Source organism: Idiotropiscis lumnitzeri, chromosome 6 (assembly GCF_059441095.1).
Source record: "Idiotropiscis lumnitzeri isolate Australia: NSW breed Sydney's pygmy pipehorse chromosome 6, RoL_Ilum_1.0, whole genome shotgun sequence".
NCBI lineage: Eukaryota > Metazoa > Chordata > Actinopteri > Syngnathiformes > Syngnathidae > Idiotropiscis > Idiotropiscis lumnitzeri.
The window spans coordinates 8,782,893-8,799,780 of record NC_142396.1 but is presented as its reverse complement, the minus strand read 5'-3'; the positions used below and the strand labels follow the sequence as shown (position 1 = coordinate 8,799,780).

The 16,888-nt window shown below is 41.9% G+C and overlaps 3 protein-coding genes, 1 long non-coding RNA gene and 6 other non-coding genes across 10 annotated transcripts in view; 1 reads left to right on the top strand and 9 right to left on the bottom strand.

Annotated features, from left to right (window-relative positions):
• The window catches only part of megf11 (multiple EGF-like-domains 11), a 104,988-nt gene extending 98,121 nt beyond the window's left edge, over positions 1-6,867 (bottom strand). Inside the window, exons 1-2 of the mRNA XM_088299245.1 lie at positions 6,474-6,867; positions 196-337 (exon numbers count right to left, since the gene is read on the bottom strand). The gene's annotated coding sequence lies outside the window, so the exon portion shown is untranslated. The remainder of the gene's footprint in view (positions 1-195; positions 338-6,473) is intronic.
• Positions 4,431-11,224, top strand: map2k1 (mitogen-activated protein kinase kinase 1). Its single transcript, XM_088299246.1, has 11 exons — positions 4,431-4,704; positions 8,012-8,222; positions 8,348-8,494; positions 8,577-8,654; positions 9,627-9,678; positions 9,865-9,989; positions 10,157-10,358; positions 10,429-10,493; positions 10,563-10,624; positions 10,700-10,745; positions 10,827-11,224. The coding sequence occupies exons 1-11, from the start codon at positions 4,622-4,624 to the stop codon at positions 10,938-10,940; spliced, it is 1,185 nt and encodes a 394-aa protein (XP_088155372.1). The 5' UTR covers positions 4,431-4,621; the 3' UTR covers positions 10,941-11,224.
• LOC148335091 (uncharacterized) lies at positions 11,029-12,129 on the bottom strand. The gene is made up of 4 exons (XR_015844131.1): positions 11,874-12,129; positions 11,709-11,795; positions 11,443-11,521; positions 11,029-11,294 (listed from the first exon to the last, which is right to left on the bottom strand). It is a non-coding gene; the product is annotated as an uncharacterized LOC148335091 (long non-coding RNA).
• LOC148335093 (small nucleolar RNA SNORD18) lies at positions 11,596-11,667 on the bottom strand. The gene has a single exon (XR_015844175.1). It is a non-coding gene; the product is annotated as a small nucleolar RNA SNORD18 (small nucleolar RNA).
• On the bottom strand, positions 12,027-12,098 carry LOC148335092 (small nucleolar RNA SNORD18). The gene has a single exon (XR_015844174.1). It is a non-coding gene; the product is annotated as a small nucleolar RNA SNORD18 (small nucleolar RNA).
• A 361-nt stretch (positions 12,130-12,490) lies between the features above and the next one.
• On the bottom strand, positions 12,491-16,776 carry rpl4 (ribosomal protein L4). Its single transcript, XM_088299248.1, has 10 exons — positions 16,609-16,776; positions 15,178-15,349; positions 14,991-15,097; positions 14,642-14,780; positions 14,256-14,380; positions 14,010-14,139; positions 13,254-13,410; positions 12,990-13,073; positions 12,689-12,809; positions 12,491-12,617 (listed from the first exon to the last, which is right to left on the bottom strand). The coding sequence occupies exons 1-10, from the start codon at positions 16,609-16,611 to the stop codon at positions 12,540-12,542; spliced, it is 1,116 nt and encodes a 371-aa protein (XP_088155374.1). The 5' UTR covers positions 16,612-16,776; the 3' UTR covers positions 12,491-12,539.
• LOC148335090 (small nucleolar RNA SNORD18) lies at positions 12,880-12,946 on the bottom strand. Its single transcript, XR_015844173.1, has one exon. It is a non-coding gene; the product is annotated as a small nucleolar RNA SNORD18 (small nucleolar RNA).
• On the bottom strand, positions 13,145-13,216 carry LOC148335089 (small nucleolar RNA SNORD18). The gene has a single exon (XR_015844172.1). It is a non-coding gene; the product is annotated as a small nucleolar RNA SNORD18 (small nucleolar RNA).
• Positions 14,471-14,570, bottom strand: LOC148335088 (small nucleolar RNA SNORD16). Its single transcript, XR_015844176.1, has one exon. It is a non-coding gene; the product is annotated as a small nucleolar RNA SNORD16 (small nucleolar RNA).
• On the bottom strand, positions 14,842-14,940 carry LOC148335087 (small nucleolar RNA SNORD16). Its single transcript, XR_015844177.1, has one exon. It is a non-coding gene; the product is annotated as a small nucleolar RNA SNORD16 (small nucleolar RNA).
• Positions 16,777-16,888: the final 112 nt, after the last annotated feature.

The window sequence follows — 16,888 nt, the reverse complement described above, 5'->3', positions numbered from 1 at the left end:
TCTTTGGGAGGCAGGGACTACAATTTTGAAAATGTATATATATCTTATGGATTGAATGAGTTAACTATTATTCTAATTTATCACATCTCATCAATCGCCATCATTTGTATCAAATGTTGTCTGTCGTAGCTATCATATCTTACGAGTAATGGGAGGAGGACGCATTCATTATAAAGTGAATTTGTGGAAACTCACAGTGTTTGGGGCCCATCTTGGCTCAAGTGCCTGCTTGGCTGTCCACAAGGTTGCAGGTTCGACCCCTGGGCATGAAACTCAACTATCAGTAGTGCCTGATGCTGCTTCATCACTGCCATTGCCGTTGTGGGAATTTGTGAACCTTGAAAAATGAAATGTACAATATGAACTTTGATAAACGTTTCATTTTGATTCATGCACATCTGATTAGTTCCTGAAGTTCCCTGTCAGTGAGTAACACATTAGACTAAAACTGCTTTGTTTCACGTTGCGCAAGTGCTGTCCTCTGAGTGTGCTCTTTGGCTTTCCTCCTCCTGAATGTTAAAGACAACATTTGCAAGTCGCATTTGTCTTGGTTCACCGAGTTATCTCTGTAAAAACAGATGGGAACCAGCTGCACAAGGCGACATCTAAGAGACATGAGGATCGGAATTAAATGTCACAATTCATCACTTAACTCAAGAGACTGCAAGGTTTGGTGCCTTTTGGATGAATCTCTCAATGGCTCCTTTCACACGGCGTGTGGCCATAACCCCGCTTTTTCCAGTGTCGCTACTTAAATGACAACAGAATGTGGTGATGAAGTCGACAGTAATTTTCCGCCTTCAGAAATGTGAAAAAGTTGTGTCGTAACGCATCTTTGTTTGTCTTTCTATAAATTAATTAGTTCAGTGTTTTCCAGCATTTACTCAGCCAAAGTTTTTTTTTTTTACATAAAACAATATCACAGCAGACTCCCGAATAAATGTCACAATAAGTACATGGACTGAAACTAAACTAACTGCAGCGTTCGATACGGTAGACGACAGTATTCTTCCTGCTCGTTTACAGCACCAGGAGGGCATTAGTGGTATCGCGCCCTCGAGTGGTTTGGATCCGATTTGGCAGGCGGAACTTTTTGTGTGAGCCTAGGTTGTTCTGAGTCAACACATGACTGGCGTTGTGAAATGCACTATATAAATCAAGTTGTCTTGTATTGATAGAAGAACAAAAATAAAGTATATTATTTGTAGTTAATAAATAATCATTCAATTGAATAAAAAGATTTTAAAACAGCAAAAAGAAAATAAATGTAAAGGATTTTTTTTTCGCATATATAAGCGTCACACATCCACAAGATTAAGTAAAAATCGTTTGGATAGTTTTGGGGTATTTTTTTTCAGTTTTGTATCACAAAAAAAACAACTTGAATTGGAAAATCATTTTTTATTTAAAAGTAGTGAGTGCATTAAGTCAAACTGAATCGTATCGAGATACGTATCAAAACGTCTTACACTGGAGACATACACAACCCCACCCAGCAATTCTGTTCTTTCGCCGCTTAAAAACAAACACTAATCAAAACAAGACAAGCTTTCAGTTTGCTTCTTTCACACTTGGCCGAGGCAACAAAACGCTCTTCCCTGCCCTTCAACCTTTCCATCAGAGGGGACACAAATGACGTTGGCTTACATTTGCTGCTGCGGATTCCCATGAATAAACCCTTCCACTTTCTATACTGCTTGTACCCTGGAGCCTAAATCCCAGCGGGGTACACCGTGTACCCATCACCTGTCAGTCACAGAACTGACATATAAGAGACCGACAAGCAGCCCCACTGACATTCACACCTACAGGCATCTTGAACAATCAGAAAGAAGCCACACAAGCACACAGAGAGAGAGAGAGCAGTCATCTTGGAGGGCATGCACTTAAAGTTGTACGTTGGGGCCTGTCGGAGAGCGGCCGCTGTTATCGTCAGCTTCAGAAGCGGCCGTTGTGGTCTGCTGTAATCCCTGACCACAAATCCCCAAGTCCCCTCACGGAGTAGCGACGGATGAGGCAACAAATCCTCAGCATCAAACAACATGGTGTGTTCTGCTTCTCCAGCCCGCGACTCTTTTATGTCTCGTTTGCTGTCACTGGCAGTGCTGAGACACTGTCTGTAGAGTGCTGGACTGAAGTCTGGAAAGGGAAGTTTATTGGCCTCTACGAGGCACTTGGCAATTCCCATTGCCCCTCTCTTGTGTGTTTGCTTTGGACTTACTCCTCAGACAAGTTAAAGGGGGTGAGCGGGCAAATCACCGTCTAATATAGTATTCATGAGCAAACATTTCACAAATGACTTCAAACGCACGCCACTTGAATTTTAAGATAGAATGTTGTTTTGAAAGCAAGTGCATCTACAATACAAAAGTATTTTCTTTGTGGAGGCCCACGTTTCACACGAAGTCAACTTGTGAGTTAACTAAGATTTGACTAAATTATGGTTCGGAAAAACTGCAGCATTGAAAAAAGGTAACGATGAGTGCACTACGAACATAAAATGGCTTCCAGGCTGGTCGACCAACGTTATAAAAGTCGGTGATGCATTGTCGCCATCTTGACAATGTATACACGTTATTCTTATTAAAAGCTGCTGTTCCATCCAATTAATAGTAGTCTAAAATAATCATACATATAAAGTATGGTCTTCCACAAATTCTTTCATGTAACAGCATTGGCAACATGAGCCTCATCTTGATTCCCAACAAAAATTCTGCTCGTAGGTTTATGTCTTAATTCGATTCACTTTGGCCTCTCAGCAGATTAATACTCTATTGTTTGTGCACATAAATCCTCCAGCACAGTTAAGGTCAAACATCCAAACCAAGTAACAATGAGCAAAACCCATTTTTCGAATGTCACTTTTTTTCCCCCCACAAATTAAATTTCATCCAGAGCATAAATCTGAAGCACAATGTCCCAAAAGCTTGGAAAATAACTCTGCAGGATAATATATGTTTTCATCACACATCTCTAAAGAACACATTTCACTCTCAGAGGTTAAATTCAATGAAAATAAAATTTGCGGTGAGCGTAGATGTTTTATGGTCCACACGGGAGAGCGATATTAGACGCCTGCTCTGCTCAGATGCACGTAAGCCAATTTGTCAAAAGCAACTTTGAATTTATACAGCCGTCCATGAGGTTGAGACAAGACACAGCCAATCTTTCCTCCCTGTCTGTCACGGCTGTTTTATGGAGAAAAAGATTCTTCTGGCAGCGAGATGCACTTTGGTCAGGCAGACACGTCTCAGTGGCATTGCGCGTCCCCAACCAGGAAAATGTGCTGAGACGTACCAGCACATTTCCATGGCTTACAAGTCACGCTTGATGTGTGATCTTCATGGTACATGGGCAGTGTGTTGAAAGGGTTCCGCCGGATTTGCAGGTGTTTTTTAAGCTTAGAGCACCCAAACGTTTAAAAGGGCACCAAATTTATACAGAATAAACAAAGACGAGGAATGTTTTTTTTAGCATTCAGTTGAAAGCAGTCCCTATTTACATGTGAGGCGGTTTTGCAGTTGGAAGATCTGCCTTAACTAGATGACTTCTTACTGCCCGTAACGGTTTGTCAATAGTTTGGTTTCTCCTTGCTGTCAGTCACGTGAAAACTGTTCTATTACCACTGTAGCAGGCTTTGAAAATGATCGATTATAATTATAATTCATTGACTACAAATATGCCAGCGACAAAGTCCTCAAATCACTACACTGGCTTCCAGTGACTCAAAGAATAGATTTTAAAATCTTACTGCTAGTCAATTAACCTCTAAAAGGTCTTGGAGCAAAATACATGCAAGATGTACTCGTACCCTACAAAGCATCCAGAGCCCCACAGGTCGTCTGGGACAGATCACTTGTGTCTTACCAGAACCAAACAAAGTCTGCTCAAATTGTCAGTTCATTTAAATCAGGTCATTTAAATCATTGTTTACTGCAGCATTTTGTTTTGATCCCCATTTACACGCTCTTTAAATTTATCTAAAATGATACTTGGTCAGAATAATTTTAATCTAATTATTTGATTGATATGATATGATTTTATTGTGATTTTTGCGATGACTTAATAATTTGTTTCTCTTTCTCTGATGCTTTTAATGATTGATTTAAAACAAACAAATGCTTTTCCACTAGATGGCAGAAGCTACAACAAACCAGTGTATCCACCTGTTGCCGTTCATACAACATAATTTATGTCTTACTGGGAGGGAATATTTGAATTTACATGCCAATATTGCACATGAACTACTTAATTTGAGACGAGCTCATCGTTTTTCGGTATTATTATTCCGTGGCATGCCATAGTTTTTCTTTTTCATATATAAAAGGGCACAACCCTGCACCAAAGTTGAGTTGTAATTCGTGTCAACGCCAGCAGAGGGAGCGCGACGCCACGCACGGCCATGCGGAAGACCAGTGCAAATATTTTCGTGACGTCACATCTTCCGGATGATTCCCATCCAGCCATTAATAACTATCTCAGTACTGCAGGTCGTCACAACGCCGCAGTCGCTGTTTAACACTTACACACACTTCACCCTCATCATCGTCCTTCTTGCTATCAATAACCGTAATAATTTTCATCAACATATCGGCGGTTTCGCTTGTCATTTGTGAGCGCGATGCAGAAGAGAAGGAAGCCCGAGCCCATCCAACTCAACCCAATTCCCGATGGGAATATCATCAACGGCACAGGAGCCACAGAGTGAGTGTCACCCGACCATCCCCGTGTGTGTGCTTCTATGTCGGAGTTGCATGTTTACCCTGGGATTTTGAGCATGTTATTTCAATTTGGGTTTAGCAATAAATGCACGCACGTTTTCGGTGTGCCTCTATTATATAATATTATAATCTGCATATTACTGTGGTTATTCATGGTTTGACCTTCATGATACATTCAGACTCTTTTCCCCCCCAACAAGTTTGTTGCGTAGGCTTCCTCCCACCACCAGTAATTGAGATAGTGAGTAGTTGTGACACTGTGGACTAGTTATCACTTCCCGGCGAGGCTGAAACAAAAATGTTGAATGGGAATTACATAATGTGTCAACTCTCATGCTGGCAGCTTTTTCTAAGGTGGCAAAGAGGCGGAATATTTTATTGTGTCATCATACATCTTGAATGTAACGCAGCATCCCACGCTTTATTTATTTATGCATTTATTTATTTATTTACTTATTTATTTAGGGGGGCATTTTTAGTTTGACATTTGTACATGTAGGAAAATACAGAAACTGCCATGGTTACCTTGTTGTACAATAAATGTAAATTCACAGGGCAGAATAAGTAATGCCGCAGAAGCTTAGGAGAACCAACAAAAGCTCGAGCAATAATACCTTTAATAGGTTCAGTTTTGACTGACACTATACGTATTCAATTAGAACTACACAATTGTGATTGTTTATGTTTACAACCCAATTCCATAAGACCATCTACTCAAAAATCTATTTTTTTCATGCTCAAGGCTTCCTCCTCCCTAAATTGTCCATATGTGTAAATGTGAGAGTGAATGTGTGTCTATTGGCAGTAGTTGGATACCAATAAAGGAAAATAACATGGGTATGATACTGTACTGCAATACAGGTGCGCATAATAAAGTGACCGAAGACATTCCCTTTTTTAAATATAAAAACATGCCTCATGCTGATAATGTGTGCTAAAAAACTAAAACTACTGCTGCTGATGACGACATGGTGTTGGCGTGATAGTCGAACACATTCCTGGTTGCTTGAGGCAGGTGGTGACTCGCCAAGGAACAGCATACCCTCATCAAACAACAGCGAAGAATTTACCGTATTCCATTTTTAAGTCTGCCTCCTCTTTCATGCTTAAAGTCTAAGGTTGAGTGTTCACTCATGATTACAATCCAACCTTGAATGCGCATTGCCAATCGCGCGGCATATATAGACAACTCATTCACACTTTTGGACAATAAAGAGTCTTTAGTGAGGCGAACATACATGTGTTAGGAATGTGGGAGGAAACGGGAGTATTGGGAGAAACCGACGGGAGAATGTCGACACAGTAAAAAGCCTGGCCTATATTGAAACCCCAAGTTCACCTTGCCTCCATAACTATTGGATGATGCCCTTATTTGCCGTTTTTATGCAAGATAAACATGAACAGACAGTATGCTAAAAAGGGAACAGCCTAAAACACTTAAAGGGACGCTTCATCGACGTTAACATTGGTACTTATAGAATTGATTTCCATGGAACGCTGCGTATCGAGGGGCCACTTCAGTAGCGGCCAACCCCACAGCCCAGTGTGGCCGTGTCAAGACACGGCATTGTGATTAATTTTGCGCTTGTGGAATATGAGTTAAGCATTAATGTTGTGGCGTCCAACTAAAATTACGCCATGGCAGGCTAAGACAAGGGGAGTTGAAACATTGATGACGCGCATCCCAACTATTGCATCATTGCTCGCTTGACTGTTTATAGAGGCGCATGTAAGCAAATGACAGTCACTTACTTCATTTTGTCATTGATTGTCGCTCTCTTGGACTGATCTGCTCTCTCTCTTTCTTTCTCCGCAACACGAGTTGGCCGACGTTCGACGCTTGTTTAACTCACAAGTCCGTTACACATGTGCGCTCACAGTTGCTTTCCTTGATGATGTTTACGTTGCTTTTTACGCTGAATTGTATGGTCAGCAAAAGGTTTCTTCCCCGTGCTGACCCCACCACACGATCCAAACAAAACAACAATTACCGCACAGGTGAGTGCATCTACTAATAAGAAAAGACCACTCCCCCCCCCGTGACACCACCAATCAATGTGAAAATGGAGTGTGCGCACGCTTGGCTCGTGTACAACACACAAGCATGTATCGCAACAAAGGAAAAAAATACCAAACACTGTACGGCTCCTGTAAAATCCCCTTATTTTTTTTAAATCTCTCGGAGTGGCCATTTTGTCACTTTCTGTCCACTGAAAATGACATCATAGTTGCGCAGAGTTCATCTAACTACCAATCATGGCACAGCTTCAGAAAACAGGTGAGGCGTAATTAGTCTTCACGTGAACTGCGATGTCATTTTCAGTCGACAGCAAATGACAAAATGGCCGTCCCCTAAAATAGCTAAAAACGGGTGGATTTTGTTGCTTAACTATTATTCCACAAACACAATATTAATCCGAATGCCATGTTCAGATTTGTGAAGGCACATAGAACATTACTTTACTGGCGTTAAACAACGTTAAGCGTTTTTTTTTTTTTTTTTACATGAAGCTATTTAGACTGTCCCCTTTATTTCAACTATAGCAGATGTCCTTGGTCATTATGTGGATGGAGTTCAAGAGGCTTGCGTCGTGCATACTTCCCTCCTCTGCTCCAAGCAATCGTGCGGCTCGTCTTGGTCCCTCCCACGTATTGTGCGTGCGGCTTGTGCGTGTGCGTGTGCGTGTGTGTGCGTGTGTCTTTCAGTATTTCTGGCGTCCTCTACCTTTTTGCTCTTGACGACTGAACTCCCACGCCGCCCACTATTAACTCAAACTTGCAATGCAGTATCCATGGTTATGGACCAGAAGGAAAATAAAAAGAACTTAACGTTTTTGCGATGTCAGTCACTGTCATCTGCCGCCAGATTGTATGACACGGTCAAGTAAATGACTAAATATTAGAAATACCACTCAACTCCATGCCAACAATAAATCAAAGAGCAGCCTGTCTAAAGAGCTCTTTACTGCTTTATCCTGTTGGCTTCTCAAGGTAATTGGTTGCCATGACAGCGGCCAAGGAGCGACACAAGCTGCACAACAAAAACTGGCGAGATGTGCGAGGGAACATAATGGCAAAACCCAGTGATGCGCACTGAATTTCTTTCCACTTGTCCACAAAAGACAAATAAATCACCAGAATCAAGCCATGTATTCTCCGTTTGGCCTTGGGTCACAGATACACTTCCCGTGTCCTTTTGGGAGTGGTGCAGATGCTTCCAAAGAACAAACATCTGCTTCTGTCGAAGTAGGCTTTGGAAAACTCCCAACATGCATGTGTCTTTTTGCAAGAACAAACTTAGAGGCCCTGCAGAAGAAACTGGAAGAGCTGGAACTGGATGAGCAGCAACGCAAACGTCTGGAAGCTTTCCTGACGCAGAAGCAGAAAGTGGGAGAGCTGAAGGATGACGACTTTGAGAAGATATGCGAGCTTGGCGCTGGCAACGGAGGGGTCGTCTTCAAGGTCTCCCACAGACCTTCTGGTCTGATCATGGCCAGAAAGGTAACGCTGTCTTTTTGGATTGTGAAAACAGCCCTGTGACCTAATTCTTTACTTCTGATAAGGCTGCGCTCCTGAAATTTCACCTGAAAGCTTTTTGGAGTAGTGACAGCTTTCCTGTGTTGCAGCTCATCCACTTGGAAATTAAACCCGCCATCAGGAACCAGATCATAAGGGAGCTTCAAGTGTTGCATGAATGCAACTCCCCCTACATTGTGGGCTTCTACGGTGCTTTCTATAGTGATGGAGAAATCAGTATCTGCATGGAGAACATGGTAGCATTTACATTTTCTCAAGGCTTTTTTTTTTATTTTTATTATTAATTCTTGATCAGTTTGCTTTCCTTGCTGGATTTAGGATGGCGGGTCCTTGGATCAGTCACTCAAGAAAGCTGGAAAGATCCCTGAGCAAATCCTTGGCAAAATCAGCATTGCTGTATGTAGCCCGGCCCTCCTCATGTTCCGCCATTTCATAAAACACTCGTGCAAGGATAAAACACCTCCAGGGATTGACAGGCCCATATGTTGTTCTTTCATGCTGGTTCTGACTGAAACAGACGTGCGTTAATGGCAAATGAAGACAAGCAGCTACAGTGGATCCCACTCGACATCTAGGTTCTCTCAAGCATATCATTATAAAAATAAGTGAATGAAACCTCAATTAGAGTCAAGTTAGTCTATCTAGAGGGAAAACAGCTCATTTACAGCTTCAGGTATTTTCAATAGAGATCAAGTACTGTACTGACGTGAAACACTTAAGGATTGGTTTTGTAATTAAACTTATACTTGTAGTAAGCATTATTCCAAATTACGTTCGCACATTAGCACACAAAACATGGCCAAGAATTGTTTTTTTATTCCATCCAGTCAGTTGTATTTAATAGAATTAACACTAATACCAATTTGGCCTAACACACTGATGTGAGAATGATCAAATCAAAGTAAAAAAAACATTTACAATGGTGTAATAAATGATTTCTCAGCCATGTGCACTGTGTAGCCTAGGAAGACCTGAGGGTCACCAAGTCCAATCCAAGGGCCATTATCCTGCATGTTTTAGATTTTTCCCTCCTTCAACACACCTAATTCAAATGATCATGATTGTTATCAAGCTTTCACAGAACTTGCTGATGAGCTCATCGTTTGAATCAGGTGTGTTGGGACACATCTATAACATGCAGAATAGAGCCTCTCGAGAACTGGATTTGGTGACCTCTGGTCCAAGTTGAGAAGTTACAGGTGTGCAAATGTGCTTCTCTGCATGTCTTCTCATAGCCACTCCTTAATGAGTCATTGCATCACCCGACTGAAAAAGATATGGCTCTACCCCTCAACAAAATATGTGGCATGTTGATATTTCATGGACATTAGTCAAAAATTTCCTGAAACGCCATTTTTATTTTTGCAGGTCATTAAAGGGCTTTCCTACCTGAGGGAGAAACACAAGATCATGCACAGAGGTCAATCACGCTTCATAAATTTGACCCAATGTTGTATTTCTACAATAGTAACTTTCTTTACCACTGGTTCTATTACTCAGCATTCATCGCACTCATTTAGTCACATATATGAACAATGTAGCATGGCGCCTGTCAAACCTCCGTGAGGTTATTCCCAACATGCTCACGTCATTCCTCCCTTGTCAGATGTCAAGCCATCTAACATCCTGGTGAATTCCCGCGGTGAGATCAAGCTGTGTGACTTTGGCGTGAGTGGACAGCTCATAGACTCCATGGCCAACTCCTTTGTGGGAACACGATCGTACATGTCGGTAAGTTGATTTGGAATATGACGCACTCACACAAACGACAAGGAATCGGAACACTCCCGAGCGATCATATATTGGCAGGCTGACTTGTGCTTAGCACCTCCACCACGCAGTCGAGGTTCTCGGACTGAGCACACTACATTTACCTTTTCTATTTTTTTCCCCCACAGCCAGAGCGTTTACAGGGCACCCATTACTCGGTCCAGTCTGACATCTGGAGCATGGGTCTGTCCCTGGTTGAAATGGCCATCGGACGTTTCCCTATCCCACCACCAGATACAAAGGAGCTGGAACACATTTTTGGTACTCAAGTGGGAGGTGCAAACGCTGCAGAGTCCCCCAATTCTGGGCCTCCTGGGCGACCTGGCAGCTGTAAGTCTTACTCTGACAGAATTCCCGTCTTTCCCAGCAGAAGTTAACTGCATTTGTTTTGTACTTCCAGCATATGGATCAGACAGTAGGCCTCCAATGGCCATCTTTGAATTACTTGACTATATTGTCAATGAGGTGAGGGTTCACAATTCAAAGAGCTTAAAATGGTAACTGCTTTACTAACAGTATTTTCTCTCTGGGTAGCCTCCGCCAAAGTTGCCTGGGATGTTATTCAGTTCAGAATTCCAAGACTTTGTTAATAAATGGTAAGTTGAAAGGTCTTTTTGCATCGCCTGCCGCAAATATATGCCAATTCATCACGTGTTCAACCTCCATTTCAGTTTGATAAAGAACCCAGCAGAAAGAGCAGACCTGAAACAGTTAATGGTTGGTGTACACACCTTAAACATGCTCACTACGATGCACAATTCAAGCTTGAGCTCACGTGACATTTCATCCTCCCAACAGGTGCACCCTTTTATCAGACAGTCGGAGGCAGAACAAGTTGATTTTGCTGGCTGGTTGTGCATCACCATTGGACTCAACCAGCCTGGGACGCCCACGCATGGCACAGCAATGTGACCATCACCAGCTATTATTCAGCCAAACCTGTGCCCTTTAATCCTCCAACAGGGTCTTGTTTATTTGTATGAGGTGTTCTGCGAAAAAGTGCAATCAAATGTTATGTATTTATTTTAATTTCAAACCAACATGCCAAGTGAAATTACAACAGTGAAACTAATTTGGGCTGCTTTGCAAGCCTGCCAGAAAAGCCATCTTTTTCTAACAATGCCATCGTAAGTGTGCTTAAAGCTCATATTTGTTGTTGTGAATTAAAGTGAACATGACTCCTTTGCCTTCTTCAAGATCCATGTCGACACGCATTGGTTTTAGTGGGCGCTTGTTCCCAAGCTTCCACCAGTTCTTTAGTAGCATCTAAAAAAAAGAACAGCACTTAAGTTAAGCACCAGCTAGATGTGGTATGCATTCTTAAAGACTTCCATCTTACTAGGATTCAGAAACACTAAAGATAAGTGGGAGTAACATCATAGTGGGGGGGGGGGGGTTCCTAAGGTTTGCTTACTTGGGTGTCCAATGATCTTTTCGGACGTCATGCTTTAGGATTCAGCTTGAGTCTGTGCTGGTCATCACTCATTGGCAAGCTGAAATGGGAGGAATAATAGTCAAGTTATTCACTTGCCAATGGCACAACTCTTGATTTAACGTGGTATTCAATAGACTCAGAACTTCGGTCTTATCACAGCTGTCAAAAACACGGACCTTGAAGTAAGAAAGCTCATCACAGTAATTGTTTTCATCTTTCTGATAGTGGTCACTCAAGAAACTCACTTGCAGTCAATGTTGGGGCAAGCAGGTCAAGCCAGGGAAGCACTCCAATCACGTGTAGGAGCACCCGACATTCTTAAAGGCTTCCATCTTATCAGGATGCAGAAACACAGAAGATTAGTGGGAGTAACATCATAGTGGGGAAAAAAGTTCTTAAGGTTTGCTTACATGGGTGTCCAAAGATCTTTTCAGATGTCATGCTTTAGGATTCAGCTCAAGTCTGTGCTGGACATCTCTCATTGGCAAGCTGAAATGGGAGGAATGATAGTCAAGTTATTCACTTGCCAATGGCACAACTCTTGCTTTAACGTGGTATTCAATAGACTCAGAACTTCGGTCTTATCACAGCTGTCAAAAACACGGACCTTGAAGTAAGAAAGCTCATCACAGTAATTTATTTTATCTTTCTGATAGTGGCCACTCAAGAAACTCACTTGCAGTCAATGGTGGGGCAAGCACGTCAAGCCACTCAAATCGTGTGTCGGTGCACACGACATGGCCACCGGGTATTCTTAGAGGGTTAAGTTCCTTCTGCAGTGAATCCTGGAGAAAATAATTTCATGTGCATATAAAACCCTGTTCTACGTGTTGCTGTTAACGTGCACGCGGCTCACCTGTTAACTTTGTGCTTCCTTTGAAGAGTACTCTAAACAGGTACACAAAATTTCTTACTTTCGTATAGTTTGGTAGTGCAATTCCTTCTTGAGTTCTTTAACCAGAGAATACATTGCTTTCTACAGTATTTAGTTCTAGTATAAAATGTTAAAGAGATGTCTGACTCTTGATTTGAACCAAACTTATTTATTGTTAAGTGAACTCCAGTCAGGTATAAATTTAAGCCTTGACTTTGACTTTTTTGGGCGCTCCCTTCTTTCCCGGCTTCTTCTTCGGTTTGAGCATCTTCGCCTTGATCTGTTGGAACCAAAATGTTGTAAGATTAAATTACAAGGTCCATGCTCTAAGAGTGATTGCCAGTTTCTTACCGTAGGGTCATGTTGGAGAATCGCTCGACGTCTGGCCGACTTAGCATAAGGGTTAAGTTTAAACATAATTCTCATGTTTTTAAGAGGATTCTTTTTCAGGACCCTGCGGATGATCCTCTTCCTGTAAGGAGGAGGCAAATTCTTAATGCCACGTGTATATACCATTACATCTGAGTTCTTGGTTTAGTGTATTGCTCAGAACTTCACACTTATCAGGAATCAGAAACACGGACCGAAGTGGGAGTATCATCATAGCCCCCCCTCAACCAACAACTATTTTTTTAAAGCAACGTTCACTTACCTGGGTGCACGCAGTGCTTTCTGTATCTCCTCACTTTTCAGAATCCTGCCCAAGTCGGTGTTGGTCATCTTGTGCTTCGGCAGGCTAATAAGGAAGGACTATTCGTTAGTTTGTTAAATTTACAACAAAATTGAATCAATATTGAGGGCTTTAATAGACTCAGAACTTCATTCATATCACAGTTGTCAAAAACACGGACCATGAAGTAGGAAAGCTCATCACAGTAAGTAGAACAACTATGCTGCAATGCTGTGCCACACTCACTTGTAATTGGCCTTGAGGGTCGACCGCTTCCGCCAGGTGCCGTACAATTTATCGAGTCTACGGAACGCGCTCTCGGTCCATATGCAGAATCGACCCAAATGACCACCGGGGGCAAGTCGGAGAAGATTCAGCTTGTTGACATTCTGGAGGGTGATTCCTGCAGAAGAAGTGTAACTTCACACATCCCGCATTATGCCATCTAGTGATAATCAAAACCAATCACAATTTTTAGTAGATCGGTACTGGGTTAAAAAAAAAAAAATCTGAATTTAAATTGACAGTCATGACAAATGAAAACAGGAGCTTAATCGGATGCGTCCATTCATCCAATTGTACGTGCGCTCATCAAGAGACACTCAACAGGAAGTCACGGCTCCCTGGTAGTAAATGCACATTCACGTCAGGGTCCATTCGAGGTCGTACAAGTTTGCCTGTACTGTTCTAGTCGCAAGGCAATTTTAATCATTTGCGATCTGTGCGGCACCAGTTAAATGAAATGAAAAGATTTGGTTTATTTGGTATGAAAAACTGCCACACCACACCTATGGCCGTATAAAAAGGTATGTTGGGATCCCACATTCAGGAAAAAAAGTTGAGAATTTGGGTCGAGAATGTGTATCAGCACACATGCCCAAGTGACTTGGACTGTGTTGCATATGCTCTACACTAAGAAAAACAAGGAACACACGGTAGCCTTTGAAGATTTTTTGGAAACTGCTCATAACCACTTCTAGCATCAACAATATGAAAACTTACCAGGAATATTTCTGAATGCCTTTGTGACACCAGCATCTTGGTTATAAATGACACAAGGCCCTCTGCGTTGAATGCGTCGACGATTACGCATTTTCCCCTTTCCAGCACGCATGCGCTGAGAGGCATAGACCTATAAAGGGAGATCTTTGTTAGAGCACGGCAAAAACTGTTGAGCACATTGATATACTCCACGATTATTTCTTTACCATTGTGTAAAATAATGAAACTCTTGGAACTTTTGACTACCTTTTTTATGTCATTCCACGCTTTAAGTTTTTTTAACAGGAGCACTGCCTCTTTCGTCTTCTTGTAGGCCTCAACCTTGTCTTCGACCACCAAAGGCACCTCTGGGATTTCCTCAACACGGTGTCCTGTTGAGAAAGTCACGTCAACATTTGGCACACCACTCCACGACTAAAGGGTTTAGTAACTAAACTAACTAACTAAACTTTAGTTGAACTTGCTCAGATTTAAACACACATCACTACCCCGAGACAGCATTGAGACAGCAGGCAACTGTCACTGTTCACAGAGTCAGACGCAAATTACACCATCATGGCAAGTGGTGACAACTTTCCCAATGTACTGAATCATAAATTAAGGATTGTGATCCATTTGAGGTATAAACTCACCCTTGGACATGACGAGTGCGGGGATGGCAGACGCAGCCAGAGCAGAGCAAATGGCATAACGCTTCTGGGTCGTGTTGATTTTACGGTGCCAACGGCGCCAGGTCTTGGTGGGGGCAAACATGCGTCCTCCACGACACATCTTGTAGAAAAGTCAAGATTATAACGCAATCACTGACAGTATTTAAAATACTACACTTGAATGCTCAGAAACAATGTTCATCAGTCAACTGAGTCAGTATTTGACAGCAGGCATTCTGTCACTGGACACAGTGTCGGACGCAAATTACACCATCAGCGCACGTGTGACCATTACCTAGAAGAAGCACATTGTCACATTGAAAAAAGATACGTTTCCAAAGGCACCCTGGCCGGAACGGTGAGTACCTCCACCTCTCACACGAGGAATACGGGCCACAGCCCTTCCTGTACCCCAGGACTCTGCACTGGTCTGGTGGCCTAAAATACACAGGTTACTGTGTTAACATCACGATACAAAAAGTTTACATGAGGTGATGACAGGTGTTTATTGCACTCACCTGCCAGCTCACTGACTGCATAGGGCTGGCGACTGTTCTTGCGCATGTTGGTATGCACAAAATTCACAACATCAGGGCGAATGGGAGCCCTGAACACGGCAGGCAGGACAATATTCTTGCCTGAGGAGTCTCCTTTCTCGGAGTAAACCGAGATTAGGGGTCGGGCACAGGCCTATAACGAAAAATCATTACTTAGCCTCAACCGCTATTTGATATTAAGAGTACACCAAGTCATTATGCAGATTTTCATTCATTCCATTTCAGCCCGCCGGTTACAATTGTGATCAACAAGAGTAACTGAATTCATAGGGCTCTAAATATAATACCGAGCAATCTTTCAAATTATTTTAAGTAAATATTGACAGAATACAGTGTTGGGGTGATGTTTATGTAGTGGTGCATGTTTGGAATAAATTGTCACATGACCGAAGTTATTTATTTCCTGGTTGCCCTTTGAGAAAATGACCGCCTCAAGAACTCATAAAAAAAAAAGGTTAGCAAAGTATGCTTAAATATTCATAGGACAATGATTTTCAGTACACATTATTTTTAGGGTGTTTGGTAATTATATATTAATCTGCAATCGTTCAAAAGTGATTGGTGTTTTCAAAATGAGCAAAAATATGCATGGTCACAATAGTGACCTGTAGGATAGAGCACTGTAGCTTGGTGCACACATAGCTCTCTATACATACAAATATCTTGTTGTATCCAAGTAATCTCTTCTGTAGATTCCCTTTGAGTGACGCTCTTGATATTTTGGGATTAGGTCATGACAACATTGCAGTTGTGCTTTTTCACAATTAATACTTTTGATCACTTGAAAGGACAACCAAATGACACCTTACTTTGATGTTTACAGAAATGAAAAAAAAAAAAAATCGGGATTAAATGGGTTAATGGCAATCAAATGGATGCAATAAGATTCCGCGTAATCGTCCTACTTGAAACTTTAATCCAGTTTACCAAACAATAAAGACAGTTTTAACTTAATTCGCAGAATGAATACCGTAGCTATCTTTTACGTGCATATTTCAAATACACCAAACGGGGCCTGTTAGCCCACAGAGGTTAGCCTAACTACGCAGGCCTCAAACGCGTACCGCATTTACGTTCAGACATAGCCATGACACAAATATAACTCTAAAACTACATAAAAAAATTGGTCACCAGGGGGCTAGACTAACGTTAACTGTAAACGTGAATTATTTGATTTCCACGGAAGGGTTACGGAAAAAGCCGACACACGTGTCACAATGAGACTAGCTAGTTCAAAATGGCTCCTCGTGCTACTTGCTGTGGCAGGGAGCAATGCACTCGAAAGTTGATATACAAATGTAAATAGCAATACTAGCTGGTAAGATGAAGATGCCGTTGTGAAAATAACTTGACACATACAATACACAAATAGGATTACAAGTGTTTCCTCACCATAGTCGCTATTTGAATTTCGGCTCGCCGGGAACCACGCTCCTCTCGCTATGGCGGCCACAGAAAAAAGGAAGTCACTCAAGTCAGTAATTCACCCATAAAGGTTTATGCCTCCGCCGAAAGGAAACCACTTCCGCCAAAAGCCAAACGCTAACAAAGAAGTTGTAACAACGACAAAATATAAAATAAATTACGTTTTATATTGCTATTTAAGCAATTGATTTATGATTTTACATTCTGAAGATCTAAACGTGTACATTTACGATGGTGCATTTTATAG